The 16,433-nt window shown below is 49.2% G+C and overlaps 1 protein-coding gene across 1 annotated transcript in view; it reads right to left on the bottom strand.

Annotated features, from left to right (window-relative positions):
* Positions 1–16,433, bottom strand: part of LRIG1 (leucine rich repeats and immunoglobulin like domains 1) — a 120,313-nt gene that overhangs the window by 62,106 nt on the left and 41,774 nt on the right. Inside the window, exon 3 of the mRNA XM_082848820.1 lies at positions 8,425–8,499. Within this exon, the coding sequence (XP_082704946.1) occupies positions 8,425–8,499 (75 nt within the window). The remainder of the gene's footprint in view (positions 1–8,424; positions 8,500–16,433) is intronic.

The raw sequence follows: 16,433 nt of genomic DNA, 5'->3' as shown, positions 1-16,433 counted from the left end.
CGGCCCTGCCGTGCTTTCAGCACCCACTGCTGGAAGGAAGTACTTCCCTCCAAGACCATCCATGCTGCACCAGCAATCCCCATTCCCACTGGGTCTGGGACTCTATTTAAAACTTACACGGTCATCAGAAAAAATGAGACAGAGAAGGGGAAGAAAAAACCCAAACACACAACAAAGGCCAACTCTCAACGACAGACCCTAAGCTACCGAGTTCCCAAAAAAGGCAATGACCTCCGTGACCAAGTTCCTATTCCACGGGTGCGCCCCTCCCTCAGCTCCCCAGACTCCACAGCTGGCATTCCCTTCCCTTTCGCAGCAAATGGTTTGCAGATGGACCGCTCATCTGGCTGCCTTACCACCCCCAGTCTCAAAGAAAGAAGGAAAAAAAAAAAAAAAGGAAAGAAAAGAGAGAAGGAAAACGACAAGTCAGGACTGTGTGTAATTTGGCAGGCTCGCCGCGGAGGCCTCAGCGGTTCCTTTCCCAGCGAAAGGCTCCCTGAGACTTGGGGCAAGAGGCAGTCCGCACTACAGAAGTCCTGGGAAGCTTCCGGGACACAGAGCTGCTGTCTTTGTGTACTGGGTTTCCAGTAAACTTTCTATCTTGAGGCTCACTCATGGTGCCCAGAGTCTGATGAGCCTGCGGGTCTGAGAACCAGGGGTCCCGCTCTGCCTTCCAACAGAAGCTTCCTGGCCCTTCAGAGCAGCCTGCCTGTTGACAAAGGGGTAAATGGGGAGCAAACTAGCCTTAAAAGGGAAGCAGCCATGTCCTATGAGCCCTTCTCCCAGCGCTCCTCCAACTGGTCAGCGTGCTGGCTGAGCACCTCACTGCCCCATCTTGCAGGGGGGAGAGAAAGGAGGTATACACCTTACAGGTCACTTTGTCTGGGAACCTTCCCCGTCTTGCACCCCATCAGCGACGGCGGCCAGGAGCCCCTGAGAACTTCCCAGGCCCTGGCTGGTATGACAACTGCCTGTTTACTCATCCTTCTCTGCAACTAGACTGCGAGTCCCTTGAGGGCAGGGACTCTGGCCCGTGGGGCACGTTTGTCTGTCCTGGGCTTCACGTGGAGCGCGCGCTGGCACACCTCCCTGTTGGGCCCCCGTCTCAGCTTCCTCCACTTTCCTTTCATTTGTGGCGCTCACTGACAACCAGAAGGTCAGCCTCCTGGGGGCAGAAGGCCAGAAAACAGGAGGTGAGGATCGGGGGGCCACGACTGGACGCAGGGTGGAGGACAGCAGTGGGCCCCGAGTTCTGATTCCCCCATCAGGGCAGACGAGCATGGCTGTGCTCACCTTCCAGATGCTTCGCCCGGAACAAAGCAGCACCTTTCAAGTCTCAGTCAGGGTAAAGTTGTATCTGATAACAGTGACTGATAATCAGCAGAAAGGTAAGCGGTGCTAAAAGCGGCTCCCGGCAGGGAGGCACAGCTGTAAGCAGAGCTGCTGATACCCGCACGTGGAGATGGGTACAGCTCTCCTGCCAGAAGAGGCTCCCTGCCTCCCAGGGACTCGTGAAGGTCTGATGGGGAGGCCTACGTGATCGCCAGTCAACAGTCAATTAAGCAGAGACAAATTGATAACAGCCATGGGCCTCAAACCGCGGCCAGAGACAGAGCCGTGCTGCCCACGCTCGCTCCCAGTCCACTGCCCCCAGCACTTTGCTCGGAAATAAATACCTTAACCAGGGCTTGGAGCCCCACTGTCCCAAAGAAATGCCTGTGCCCATACCAGTGACAAGGGGAATTTGTCTAAATAATTGACTGCCCTCCAAAGGCTCAGCAGCGTGGTTGCTAAGGACACCACCCTGCCCCCCCCCAACACGTTACTACAGAAGCTCAGGTAGTGGTTCTCCAAGGGTGGGAGGTTCCCAGACCAGTAGCAACAGCATCACCTAGGAACTTGTGAGCAAAGCAGATTCTTCAGTCACAACTCACCCAGACCTGCCGGATCAGAAACTGGGGCTGGGGCCCAGCCATCCTGTGGCCCAGCGAGCCTTCCAGGTGATGCTGGTAAATGGTCTAGTTTGAGAACAAAACAGGTGATGGAGAGAAGCCATGATCTCCCAAGGGAATGGGTGTGACGTTTTACCCAGAGGAAAGAATCCGTTCACACCCACAGAAATCTGGGCAAACGAGGCAGAAAGTGAGCACGTCTCTGAAGACACAGAAGAGAGGAACCGAAGCCCCCAGTTTACATCTATTTTCCTGTTGTGCTGCTTTCTGACTAGGGCCCTGGCTTCCCTTTAGCATGTGGGATCTGAACCGGCTACAGGCTGCTCAGGGAACACGGAGATTCATTCACACTTGACTTGGGGCCTTTTAAACACAGCTTTGTTCACAGTTTCTCCCTAAAGCGTTTCAGTCACTACTGACTCCACCATCCTGATGAGAGTGTGTCCAAAGGCCTGCAGCGAATAAGATGTCAACAGCCCAGATGGGGTTTACTTTTACACCAACGCCCAAGCCGACTGGCCTTCCTTCACCAGCAAGACTAACCTGGGTTCTTACTGGAGGACGTCGCTCAGAAGCAGGATGTGGAAAGAACTGCCCATTGCCACATTTTCTATTAAACTTGATTAAGTCCACTCTTCACCTGATGATTCGTGGATGGTCCAGCAAATTCCCCCACAGGAAGGACGGACAATCCTTACCTTGGGGAGAATTTTGACGTCCACCTCCCCTTGTACACACACTTGTAGTCCCCATAGGTCCACCTTTGTATCAGGAGGTAAAGAGCTCCACCGTCCAAGGTTACCACTCAACTTTGTAAGACCACACACACACGCACGCGCAGGCACACGCACGCACGCACCCACACGTTTTAGCAATGCTAGGCGACTATTCATTACTCAGTGTAATTTCACCTGAAAATTAACAGTCTCAGCTCAGGTCCTGAAGCCCAACCTAATTTTCTGAAGTTGAGTTCGGGGCCCTTTTCTCCCTGGCTGGGCCCTCGGGGAAATGGATTCCTCTCCCCATTCCCGAGAGCCTGCCCAGATCGTCACTGCCTCCTGCTAAGGCTCACTCTTTTTTTTTTTTTTTTTTTTTTTTTTGTGGTACGCGGGCCTCTCACTGTTGTGGCCTCTCCCGTTGCGGAGCACAGGCTGCGGACGCGCAGGCTCAGCGGCCATGGCTCACGGGCCCAGCCGCTCCACAGCACGTGGGATCTTCCCGGACCGGGGCACGAACCTGTGTCCCCTGCATCGGCAGGCGGACTCTCAACCACTGCGCCACCAGGGAAGCCCTAAGTCTCAGTCTTTAATTACGCTTTAATGTGAATTGATCTTCCCATTAATGAGCCTGTAAAAAAGGCTGATCTGGCCCCTTTTTTCTAGAGGGTGTGCTAGGCACACGGGGAGTTAAATACTGCTGTTGATTTTACTTCCCCAGCAGACCCAGCCCAGAGGAGCTCCCTCCATCCCTCCCTGCCTCGCCTCACGCTCCCTCAGCAGCACCCACTTAACTGGCTCCCAGGAGGGTCACAGACGGGACAGCAGGTTTCCTTCCTTCCAGGTTTTATTCTCCGGAAGTTACCATAAAGCGATGTTAAATACGCCATCCCTTTGATTTCATCAGTTTTTCTTCAGCTAAGAGGTCACAGCAAAATACAGAACCACATAGTTCAACCCGCCTCTGATGTTTTCATTTAAATTTTTCATATTCTAAGTCTTCCAGGTACTTCGCTAACAGGAGAGAAAGATACTTTTCTCAAGAGAAAAAAAAGAAAAGATGAGTTTTCAAATTACTGGTTGCCAGGAAGCTGGGAGGACGGGGATAGGAGAGGTGACGGCTTCAGGGGTAGGGGGTTTGTACTGCGGGGGATGGCAACGTTCTGAAATTCGACAGCATTGAGGGGTGCACAGCACTGAGGAGGTACTAAAGGTTTCTAACCATACACTTTAAATCCCATAAAACAGTGTTTTATGTTATGTTAGTTTTTTCTCAATAAAAAAATATAGGGGCTTCCCTGGTGGCACAGTGGTTGAGAATCTGCCTGCTAATGCAGGGGACACGGGTTTGAGCCCTGGTCTGGGAGGATCCCACATGCCGCGGAGCAACTAGGCCCATGCGCCACAACTACTGAGCCTGCGTGTCTGGAGCCTGTGCTCCGCAACAAGAGAGGCCGCGATAGCGAGAGGCCCGCATACCACAATGAAGAGTGGTTCCCACTTGCCACAACTAGAGAAAGCCCTCCCTCGCACAGAAACGAAGACCCAACACAGCCCTAAATAAATTAATTAATTAAGAAAAAAAAAAGAAAGAGTAATCCTATTTTCAAAAAAAAAAAAAAAAAATATATATATATAGTTTTCAGAAAAGTTTTTTCCCCCCCCGAAGATTCAAAGTAAAAGGTATTTTGATGTGTTTTCAAATGCAACATAGAACCTAAGGATTTTAACAGCACAATGACAAAGTCACAGGTAATTGTGTGCACGGAATCTTAGCCAAGATCTCCTACCTGATCAAGGCCACAGCTTGGGGGAGGGGGAGCGGCAAGGCATGGGTAGGGGACAGGGCCCAAAACGCACCACCAACTGGAAAAGAAGTTACGTGGACAAAGCCAAGGGCCATATGGGAAACATGCTACAGCTAATACACCTGGGACAAAGCTGCTGTGCTTTAAAACTAAAGTCGATTTTACAGCAAGTTTTTTACTCCTTGGAGTGAAAAAAAAACGCAACCATTTCCACTGGAACCAATCTCCTCAGTGATACAAGTGCAGTAACACCACAGGAAAACTGGAAATTTTTCTTCCCCAGAAACGTCACTTATGCATCACACGAAATTACTGTTGCTGTGGGAATCATAACTTGAGTTTCCTGGACTTGGAATTAGAAAAAAAAAAATCTCGAACGTGAAAATCTACCAGCAGATTCTGTCCCTGTTGAACAAAAGTCTGTTTCTTTTTCAGAGAACTATTTTATCAAATTTAGCTCCCTCGCTCCAACCCAATCCTATTAAAAGCTTTCCTCCAGTTTAATGCTTTTTGGTTATTAAGGACAAATGGCTTTGGCATTATCTGCAGAACGCGATGCAAATAAAAATCCGCTCTTTGACAACTACTTTAATTGAATTTGATTCCTTTAATCAGAAAGTATTAACCAACTGAAATTTTCCTGAAGGACTCCAGTTCCCCAAACTCTAGAAAACTCTGTTTTGAGGCCCTGATAGTAAAGCCGGACTTGAAACAAACCCTTTTCCCACACAGCCCTCCCAAGTGTGACCTCAGCAAAGAAGGGCACTGGTGTCTGGGGGATCAGAACACTGTCTTGTGAGTGAGGAACCAGGGTTACTGACAAGGACACGGGAGACAGGAAACCAAACACAGAGATGAAGAGCCGACTTCTCCAGGCAAACAAAATCCAGAGGCAAAAGTCCCTCATTACAGGTGTCTGAGCTGAAAACCACAAAGCTGCTACTTCTGAAAGACGTAAGGCAGCAACAGTGCTTACAGGACAGGGGTATTTCTTTTGTGACATTACTGCCCCAACTCTCCGTTTCTGAGCCACAGAAGGAATATACAAGCTGCAAGTGTACTTTTACCACGTGTTTCAACCCCTTCACTCACCAGATGAGGAAAAAGCACCCTGCCCCACGTCACAACACCATCAGAGACAGAGCTGGATATATGCCTGGTCCCCCCTGTTCCCTGCCCCGCCTGCCCACAACCTTGTCCCCAGAAAGTTGTCCCAGCTCCTCTCACTCAGACAGCCTCAGCCATCTGGTCCCTTTGCACATTCTCATTATTCTTCTCATCCTCCTCCTGCCCACAAAGGGGAGAATATGGAGACGAAGGGCCACCAGCGTCAACGTTGATGACGCTAACTGACCAACCACATTTGCAGACATCATGTCAGGAACTTCCCACACGCGATGGCACTGAATCTTTCCGAGGTCACTCTGGGCCCCAACTGCACGGGCACAGAAGGTACCGACTAAATGTTTGTTGAACATGTGACACCTTTTACCGCTATGGTTCTGAAAAGCCACAAACACACCAGCATAACATGCTCTTCGAAGCCTGGACGGTTGCAATCATCATGTGGATGGAGAGGTGAGAAAATCATGTTCATTTGTTGCCCGCTCTGCTATTTTCTCCCCTGTCCTTTGCACGACCCACTCGGGAAATACAGGAAGGCATGAAGGATGAGAGCAATATTATCTATAATCCTGCTACCCCGATGTCACCCTGCTAGCCTAACTCTGCAGGCACTAGATCCAGGGGTCTAAGATTGGAGAACACAGGCCCCTCAGAGAGAAGGAAGATAAAGACCCTTCAGTGTTTGTATTTTCAGGGCAATCACTGACCAAGTCAGATGGAGACCAGCTTCAGGCCAAAGGTAGTATCTGCCATTACGAACCTCCATTTTCCAAACTGAATCAAAACCAGGAGGGAGTCTTTTTTTTTTCTTTCTGTCCTACTTTACATATTTTAATGCTGTCTAATGGAATAGCAGGAACAAGGCCAACCAGCCCCACTGCTCCTGACACTTCGGCCAAGGAACAGAAATGTATTTTTAGTGAGCAGAGCATGGCCTGATTCAGAGCACCACGGGCCCTCGGGGCAAGGACGGGTCACCTGCCACACTCCTGCCTGCTGTGCCGGGGGGAAGAGAAAGGAGCAGTGAATGAGCACTTGGGTCCCGTTTTGGTTCACCTCTCGATTTTGCACCTTACAGGAACTCAGGCAGCCTTGGTTTCCTGTCTGGTAACACAAAGATGTTCTCTCTGGACCTGGCTTCCCAACCAAGGGGAGGGAAAGCAGTGCTTCTCAAACTTGAACAAGTAGGCAGGTGGCCAGCGGACCTTGTGAAGGCAGCTTCTGACTCAGCAAGGCTGGGATGACACTTGAGATCCCGCATTTCTAACGAGCTCAGTGCCAATAGGACTCTGCTGGTCCAAGAACCGTCCTTTAAATAGCAAGGAGTTAAAAGCGTCTTCCAGTGCATTGCTCTACACACATACCAGGGATTGACATGTCCCTAACTGGCCTCAGGTAAGGGTGACTCATTTAATTTAACGAGCAATATGAGACACCTTCCAGATGCCAGACCCCGCAGGCCAGATGGGTACAAAAAGAGAGTCAGATCCTTGACTGTCCATCTTGGGACAAAGAGCTACGTCCTCTGCGCCAGCATTTCACAGGTACAAGAAGTGACTCACAGACCCTTAAAGGTGAGATCATGCCAAGGCCCAAGGGGCCAGGTGACAACTAGCTACCAGCCAGCAGCCAGCCGTCATCTGTCAAACACCTACTCTGGCTGTGCAGGACAGGGAGCTTCATACACATCACACTCGCCTTGAACCTCGGGCCCACTGCCCCTATGTGTACAGCGGGCCAGGAACACATTCTGCAGACGAGGAAAATGAGGTTCAGAGAGGTGAATCTGTCTGTCCGGGACACAAGGCTGGGCCACGATTCTAACCCCCTGCTCCCCAACCCCACAGTGCCTTGCAAAGGGTTGAGCCTGAGACCATGTTTCACAAGGACAGGGCATCTCCGGATCGCAGGGCCTGTGGCCAGCAAAACCGGAAGATCTAAAAGCTGCACCAACCATCAGACGGATGATGACTCCTTCCCACCAGGTCCCTCTGCTTGGCTCAGGGTCGACAAGAGATACCCACAGGTGAGCAGACCAGTTACAACACCAGCAAAATAAAAACCAAATAAAAACCAGTGGGGCTGGTGTGGGAACAGGAAATTAGGTGTGAAGAGGGAGGCGCTCTGCTGGGGGAGCTGTCACTAAAATCTGGCCTAGAAAATTGTTGGACTCATGACTGGTTTATCTGGAAAGACCTCTGGGCGAGTTTCAAACAAGCAAACGCCTCCAGCTGACTGCTGAAGAAGTGGGGTAGCTCTCAGTTACCTCCCTTTCTTTCTCATTTAAGTTTCTTTATACCCTTTTTCATCTCCAGTGTGTTGTCTATAATAATCGACACGCTGTGTGTTGTCTAACACTTGACCATGACAACGAATTCCTTACTTTTATATTGATTTCAGAAGGCTGGTGGTTTTTTTTTTTTTTTAAGCCATGAAAGTGAGTGGAGTCACATTCCCAAATTCATTACCACAAAGGTGAGCCTACTGTCTTATCATGCACACAGCTTCTTTTAAGTTGAGTTTATTCACTCAAATTGCAGCTTAACCGCTAGGACAAAGAAATTTCATTCTATGTACCCCTGGGCATTAAAAAGATAATTTCCCCCCAAATTAGAGATGAGGCAAAACTTCTGGGTTTTAATTCTACACACCCCAAAACAGCAAGCAAGGCTTTTGTTATCATCATTAGAGCTACATGGAGAAAGGCCCCTTTTTTTTTTACCAGTGAGCCTAGAAACACGAGTTGCCCTGCCACCAAATGTCAGCAAGATGATACCATGGCCTCCCCACACAGTCCAGGGTCCCCCAGATGGTACCACTTACAGAAAGAGAGAGAGGATACGAGATGAGGCAGCACCCAGCGACGGTATGGCTGTCAACTCATTGTTATTGAGGTACCTGTAATGACAACAAGAAGAAATGAATCATTCAAAGTAATAATAAGAAATCACAGACATAAAAGGGAAATTAAAAAAAAAAAAACAACAGTGCTGAGTTGGCCATGGGAAGACTGCTATGTTGTAATGCTGAATACAAGATAAAGAATTTAAAAGCAAGTTGTTAACGGGAGAGAATTTATGCCAGGTCACAAAAACCAATTATTTACCACACCCAGAGTTTGTGAATAAACACTCAGGAGATGTCTCCCGTCCTCTAGGAGCTTCCAATCTAGCTCAGAAATCAAGACTAACAGACAGCGAACTGCGAACGCAGGCCAAGGTGCGTGATGCAGAACGACAGCGCCCTCAAGACCCCCAGTGAGAGAGCTCCTCGTGGGCTGAAACAGTCAGAAAAGGATCTGGGGAGGAAAGACCGCCCCCTCCTGGTTGTTTTGTACACATCCCTGACACGGCTCTGCCCTCACCAAAGGGCAACACGTTCGGACCCAGCGCCAAAGACTCGCGCAGTCCCGTTGGGTTCCTGGCGCTGGGACACGTGGGCCAATTACTCCAATGCCTCATCTGTACAACAGCAAAGGAGCTGGACTTGGAGATTCTCATCTATTTGAGATTCCAGCTTCTCTGAACTCTGATGAAGTCTCCAGACACGTTTCCCAGGAATATATCCGTATAACGGATATATACACACACTTTTGCACGCAGACAACCGGAAAATCCTCCTCAGACCACAGATGCTTCCCAAGCTCCCTTCCCGCTCGAATATTCTAAATCTGTATTTCCATAGTTCATGACTCTGAATGGAAGGGGAAGCCTGAGAACCAGAACACAGCTCGCCTGGTCCGCCCCCACAGGCTCCGGAATCTGGCCTCCTTACATGGCCATGTATTTCCAAATCTGAGAAGAGAATCGAAAATCAGGCTTGCACAGTGAGTGCAAAAATCCTTAAGAAAGCCAAAGCAGTGCTCAGGCTTTTTGCCGGGTGACGGGCTGGAAAGAAACTGCATCTGGGATGCAGAATCAAGGATAAAGCTAGGTTATCTTACTCTCATTTTTGCAGAGAGTATGTCTTACATAGAGCATCTTGTTATGGTTTGAAGACAAGGCCACTGAAATGACAGCTGTATTCATACAAGTTTACAGCTAGTGTTTGCTTGAATAGAATAATCTGGTTGTCTGCCATCTTTTATAGAAATGAATAGGGTTAAAAAAAGGGAAAAGGCCTTGAATTATCCCATTTGCCTTCTTCAGTGCCAAAGCTAGTTAGAGATGAAGCTTGGCAATTACTGGGCTGAGGGACACAGAATGTCTGTTTCAATAGCTTCATGACTGAAGCATCTGGCAGAGAGAAAGCAGATCTGTATCATGCGGCAAATCCCTTCTCCACTTAAAGGGCCCTTGTTTGTGTGTTGAAGGAGACAATTAATTACTTTAACAGTCTCTTATCTGACCGCCCCCTAAATCAGATTGCTTCCCCTTCACCTTTTATCTCTCCACCCCTGCTGCGATCCGTTTCCTATCTCGGTACAGGGATGCTGAAAACTCTCCATCAGTATGAATCTCTACTAATAAATCTTCACAGTACCGTAAATGCACGTATTACTAGAAGACAGCCTCAGATCTTACCAGAGCAAGGGAAACTAAGGTCAGGGGCCTGTTGCCAAGAAGGCAGCTTGCTTAAGAACTCTTCATTTCTTACAGATTTACTCTCCAACACAGATGTTGGGGGGTCATAATAATAATAGCGGCAGCTGACTTACTGAGGGCTTATTATGCGCCAGGTACGACTCTAAGAGCCTTTCAGTACACGGACCCGTCTTTAGAACCCTACAAGGCAGGCCCCATGAACAATGTCATTGTACCAATGGGGAAACTGAATCACTAAGATGTTAAGTAATTTGCCCAAGGTCACCAGTAGTAAAAGGCAGTGGCCCTGTGTGTCTAGCCCCAAAGTTTAGGTTCTTAACCATTACCTCTACTTATTTATAGCGACAGTAGCAACTCTACAGTATTATGTCACTGCATCGCTACACCTCTGAGGTTGGAACCAGGTACAAGTACTGTTCCCCACCTTACAGGTAAGTTCTCTAAATTTCAAATCAAAGGAGAGCCACCAAGCGAAAAGGCCAGCAGGCAGAAAGCCCATAATTCCTTGGGTAACATGGTAACTGCACTGCAGTCGCTTAGGACTGGACTTGATTTTAAACCCCAAAATGAACAGTATGGACTTTACTGTAGGGGAACTCTGGCCGAATGAGCTCGGTCTCAGGCCACCCCTGCTGCACATATGACAAACTGCTCCACCCAATTTCACAGAATAATAAATGAACAAGGAGAAGGGGCATCATCATAATATCTCATATCTTGACCCAGATGCTGGAAGCAGAGTGTGCAGGTGCCGTGGACCAGTGCTGAAGGTGAACAGGACATTTTAGGTCTGGATCAGCAGCCCGGAGTCAACAGGATGAGGCAGAAATCGCAGGCTCTGATCTCAGCAGGGCTGCTGGATTTATGAAAAGGTCAGATGGAGCTCAAAGGAGAAGATCTACAAGGCTAGCTTACTTCTGGATCATTTCTACTTAAAAAGAACCGCTAGTAAATCTGAGTCAGCTCCACCACTGCTGGCTCTCTCTTTGTTCACGCTGCCCCTTGTTGAAACCAGAACACTACCCTCAGAAGGCAACGGAGGACCAACTCGCGCTGAGACACGACCAACTTGCCAGACTGAAATAGAGACCCGTCAAAAATAGCACAGCCAGAGCTGGGCGGGGAAGGGCCCTCAGGAAGTTCAGCACAGTCTCCACACGTAAAGACGTTGTCGGAATTTAGGATTGTGTTTGATGAAATCTTCTGAATATCTCGGGCTGTGCAATCTTCCCCCACTTTGGACTCCCCCCCAGATTTGCTTCCATCCAAGGCCCTAAAAATCCTTCTAAAATATCTGGCTTCTATAACTGAACCTTTTCCTGATGATTCAGGACCGAGAAGTGCTCCAGGAGCATCAGACCGCGAATTGTGGCCCAACCCTGCAGCTGGAAAAGGTGTGAAAAAGATATGGGGGTGGGGGCGGGGGGTCCCCCCTGGGCAGACGTGAAGGTGGGCCTTTCCCACCCTCCTGGGCCCCCTCAGCTCTCTCTGAAACTCCCATTTACGTCCTCGACTTGGTTTATAGGAAGCGTTTACATTCTGCAAGATGCAAAATGTTAAAAAAGGATGCTTCTGAGGACTTTCACTACTGTGACTGCCTCAGTCGAATTAGGCATCAAGAAACAACGAAAAACAAACCCACAGGTCATTCTGACTTACAGTGCTTTCTGGTTTTTAAAAACTTTTTGGCCATATTTATTTATGTACTGATAGCTGAGACAAGCACACAGTAAAATTCCAAACTGTTTCAAAAAAGAACACCAGGAATACATATTGAAATATACAGCTTCCTTGCCCTCCAGGCCTCTGGTAGGCCTCCTCCAGCTGCCGGCTACTAGGGATGGACACGTGTTTTTCTTTCACGCAGATGCTTGTGTGTTATACAGACTGTTCAGTACCAGTTTTCCCCTTAGTAAGAGATCTTGGAAATCTCCCTAATTCTTTTAACCAGCGGTGGACCGCTCCTCGGCTGGGATGAACGGTATGAATGGACCATAATTTATTTAGCCGATCCGCCAATTCGTAGGCAGTTTGGTTGTTTCCAAACACAAAGGGAGCTGCCACTAATAACAGTCAAAGTTGGGCCGGGGGTTGGAACGTCAGTTCGTTTTGTTTCTCAAGCAGGAGAAAGTCGTCAGTAGCAGGTAGGAGCACGCTACTTTGGAGTCAGGGACAGACTCCAAATCAATAACTGTTATTAGTGTTTTCAGCTACTTGGGAATAAGGCAGACTACATAACGACTTTGGCAAGACTTACGATATAGTGTGTATACCAGCTGGCCGGATACAGTTATTTTAATATCGTGACATAGGATATAGTTACTTGAAGTCAGCACTTATAAACAACAAGGGCAAACGCTTTTCTATGTGCCAGGCTCTGTGCTGAGGGCTTTATGTGCCACGTCTCACTGAATGACATGTCAACCCTTTAAGGAAGGCACTAAATCATCACCTCACCTTAAAAGAAGAAACTGAGGCCTAGTTACGGCACAGCAGAGCAGGGGTTATTTGGAGGGGATTAGCTCAGATTTTTACATCAGACAGACCCGGGTCCATTCTACCCCTACCGATCGAATGGCCTTCGGCGTGTCACTTAGCCTCACTGTGCCTTAGCTTCCATCTCCCCAGTGTGTGCAAAGTACGAGCACCAGCTTCACAGGGTTCTGGCAGGATATGGCTGAACTCATTAAATCTAGCAGCCTAGGAGAGAGCCAGATGTACAGTACATGCTTAACAGGTGGGGGTATTCATAGCCCCAAAGCAGTGCCTCACAGGACACCCCCTCGGGATCTCACCCCGCCCTTAAACACACCGCGCACACGTGGAGGGGGGAGAGCAGAAGCCTGGGACACCAGAGGGTGAGCCATAAATACCCAGAGGCAGGGCACACTCAGCCTTCCTCGCCGCCTTCAGGAACATTTTAGGTCAACAGCCCTGGAAAGCACACGACAGCACCCACATGAAGCATTCCCGGGCCAGGCAGCAGTAACGTGATCCGAGTGCCGTTTTGAAAGAGGCCGGTATAAATAGCCCCTCTTATTAATAGCAGAGCCTCGCCGTCCAGGCCCGCTGGCTGGAAGCCCTCCCTGGTGGGCTTTCCTCGGGGCTGCGGGCAGTGAGGACCAGGTGGCTTGGCAGCAGGTGCACGAGCATCCTCACGTCCTCCGGGGGCCTCCGACGGCTCGCTCTCTCCCTCCCACTGGCCTGCGATGCTCTGTGGTTCCGGCCTCCAAAATAAAACCACTGCTAAACCACTGCCCGCTGCTTTGCCAGCCTGTGGTTCCCCTTGCGCTCAGCTTTCCAGACTCGAGTGGCTGTGCAGGGTTTAGGAGGAACTGACAGCTCCCGGGAGACCCAGTTAATTTAGAAGCAATTGTGTGTCGGCTGTGATTTTTTTCTTTTCTTCAATATCCTTCTCCACCTCCCCAACCTGCACTCCTGACGGCCTCTTTCTGCCTCCGTCATGTATTAAAATTCCCTTCGGGAAGGGCTCCGATCCTTATCAGTGAGAAGTTCCACTGCTCTGGGCCCCCGGGGAATTTGTCTCGTCCATCCCACGGTGTGACACCAGGGACCAGAGGTGGTCACGGTGGTAAAGGTTCAACCTATCGGCCCTCAAGGATTTGTTTCTTAACAAGGCGCCCAGCTCGGGGCGCGGGGTGTGCGCTGTGTGCTTCTGAGAGTAGCAGAAGAGAAGAGAAATAACACACAGGGAACCCTCCCCATGGGCAAGGCTCTGGACATCAGCTCCAATGAATAATTATTATAATTTGCTAACGTGTCATTATGCCCATGTTCCAGAAGAGGGAAAAGAGGCACAGAGGTAAGTAACTTGTCCAGGGACACAGTCCCCATAAGGGGCAGAACCAGAACTCAAATCCAGGTCTGCTTGCTACCAAATGTGCATTTTCCCCAGTACCCCCTACTGCATCCATAAAGGGTAATCCGTGTCTTTACAACTCCCACACCCAGGAAGGCAGTGCTGCCATGGAGAGCTTGGGACAGGAGTTAGACTGAGGACTGCAGGCCCAACTCTCCCATGTACTAGCTGTGCAAATGCAGCCAGGTTCCCAGGCCTCGACTCCTCCAACCGTCTCAAAAAGGTAGAATGTCCATAAGGCGTGGACGGCTTGGCACAGTGGCCAGCTACACGTGTCAACATTCCTGAGTGCATTAGCGGGAAAAAGGAGAGAAGGCACACACAGCAGAGAGAGAGCGCAGAGGAGTGGGTGAGGAGCCTCCTCCTGTCCCTAAATTCAACAGGAGCTCAGGGGAGGGAGAAAAGGCAGGTTGGGAGGGGAGAAGGGAGGCTGGGCTTGGAGGGAGTGTGGGTTTGGACAAGGGGTCTGGAGGAGTTAAGAGGAAACACCCGGTACCTAGAGAGAGAAGACTGGTGCAGGACGAGTGATACAGGAGATAAACACTGCACTTCCTGTCCTTTTAAAATCTTCGGTGGAAGGCTGTGGGTTGAGATGAGGGGGGTATGGGGATGTAGGGCAGTGCAGCTTCAGGGTTAAATGCACAGCTCTGGGAATCAAACAGATTTGAGTTCAGCTCTCAGCTTTACCAACTAGGCAACACTGCACAGGTTTATTTAACCTCTCCGAGCTTCCATTTCCTCCTTTGTAAAGTGGAGAAAATAACTGTAAAGGAAAGAATTTAAATCAGATAGGACTGGTGTCAGGATGAAGTGAGGCAGTCTTCCCCAAAGTTTGAGTGTGGTGCTGCTGTGATTACTGCGGCCGTTGGGACTCGGGGAATTTATTTTTAAGACTAACCAGCATCCCCAGTGAAGGACAGGTGCAAGTCAGATGCTCTCAGCTCTAGATCTGGGTGGGGTTTACGTTCCAAAAAAGCACCAAGTAGAAGGGGGATTAAAAGCCGGAGGTCAAGGGAACCAAACCAAATGAAAATTGAAAGGCTGTCTGGGGAAGGAACCAATGGAAAAAGAAAACTAGAGAGAATAATGCAGAAAAGGCTCATGGGAGCATCTACTGTGCCCCAAATTTATGGCAGGGCCAATGATTTTGGAACCATAACCTAACATGACCCCCAGGGCCCTGCAGGACCCAGGCGCTGGCCACACACCCCACCCCTCATGCACTCCTGGCACAACGGCCCTCGTCCTCTTCCTTCCTTGGGTGCCTGTATTTGCAGCCTGTCCTGTCCACACCGTTCACATTTGCTTGATCTGATCATCACCATCCTAAGCACGCTGGCTCCGTTATCACCCCTCCAAAATCACAAAAGAAGAAAATCCTCCCGTGACCCTGTCCTACGCCCGCCTTAACACTTACCACCAGTGAGTCCTACTGGTTTCCTTGTTACCCCTAGGTCGTGCCCCATCTTAACGTGAGTCCTGTGAGAGGCGAGGTTTGTCTGCAGCGCCAGGATTGGGGGAGAAGGGGAGCAGCATTTAAGGGGCCGCCGAAAAACTCCAGAGCCAGGATAAGAATATCTGAATGCAGTGTTTTTTAAATATCAAAGTGAACACAAAACAAAATTCATTAAGAACAGAGTATCTAAGTTTTCACACCAAGACAGGATTGACAACAGTGCCGCGTCAAGCTAGACTGGAGCCTGGGGCAAAGGAAAGGTGAGTAAACCTGATCCTGACTTTACCAAAACTTCTTGTATTTTGTTGACCACGGGGTTTCTTGGGCATTCATTGTGATGTTTTAAATACCGCATTAAGGTATCGTTTATCTCAAATGCTGAGTTTTTAGAGACCCCTTAAATTCTGCACCTGAGGCGAACGCCTCATTTGCCAACCCTAATCCTAGCCCTGTATGCCTGTCTTATTCACTCCTGTGCTCCCAGCAGCACAGCAGTGCCTGGCTCATACTAGGTATTCGAGGAAATGTTAAATGAAAGCTTGCATAATGCCAGAAGAAACACCTCAATTTTTGTTTTTGTCCAATTCTAAAAGAAACCACTAAGCTCTGAGACTCAACATGCAGAAGTTGAATATCATAACCACAAGCATTAAAGGCAGCCTGGATCAGGGGAAAGCACTGGGTTATGAAGCAAACCGGTTCCTTCATGGACTGCGTTTATCATCTTGGGTGACTGTGACGGGCTGAACTGTATTCCCTCAAGATTCATATGTTGGACTCCTAGCCCTCAGTACCTCAGAATGTGACTGCATTTGGAGAAAGGGTCTTGAAAGAGGTCATATGGATGGGTCCTAATCCAATATAGCTGGTGCCCTTTTAAGAAGAGGACATTTGGACACACACAAGAGGCACCAGGGAAGTGCACATATAAAGGAAAGGCCACATGAAGAGG

The sequence above is a fragment of the Leucopleurus acutus genome (assembly GCF_964270905.1).
Source record: "Leucopleurus acutus genome assembly, chromosome: 10".
In the NCBI taxonomy this organism is placed as follows: domain Eukaryota; kingdom Metazoa; phylum Chordata; class Mammalia; order Artiodactyla; family Delphinidae; genus Leucopleurus; species Leucopleurus acutus.
Note: the sequence above shows the minus strand (reverse complement) of the source record. Positions and strands in the feature narration are given on the sequence as shown.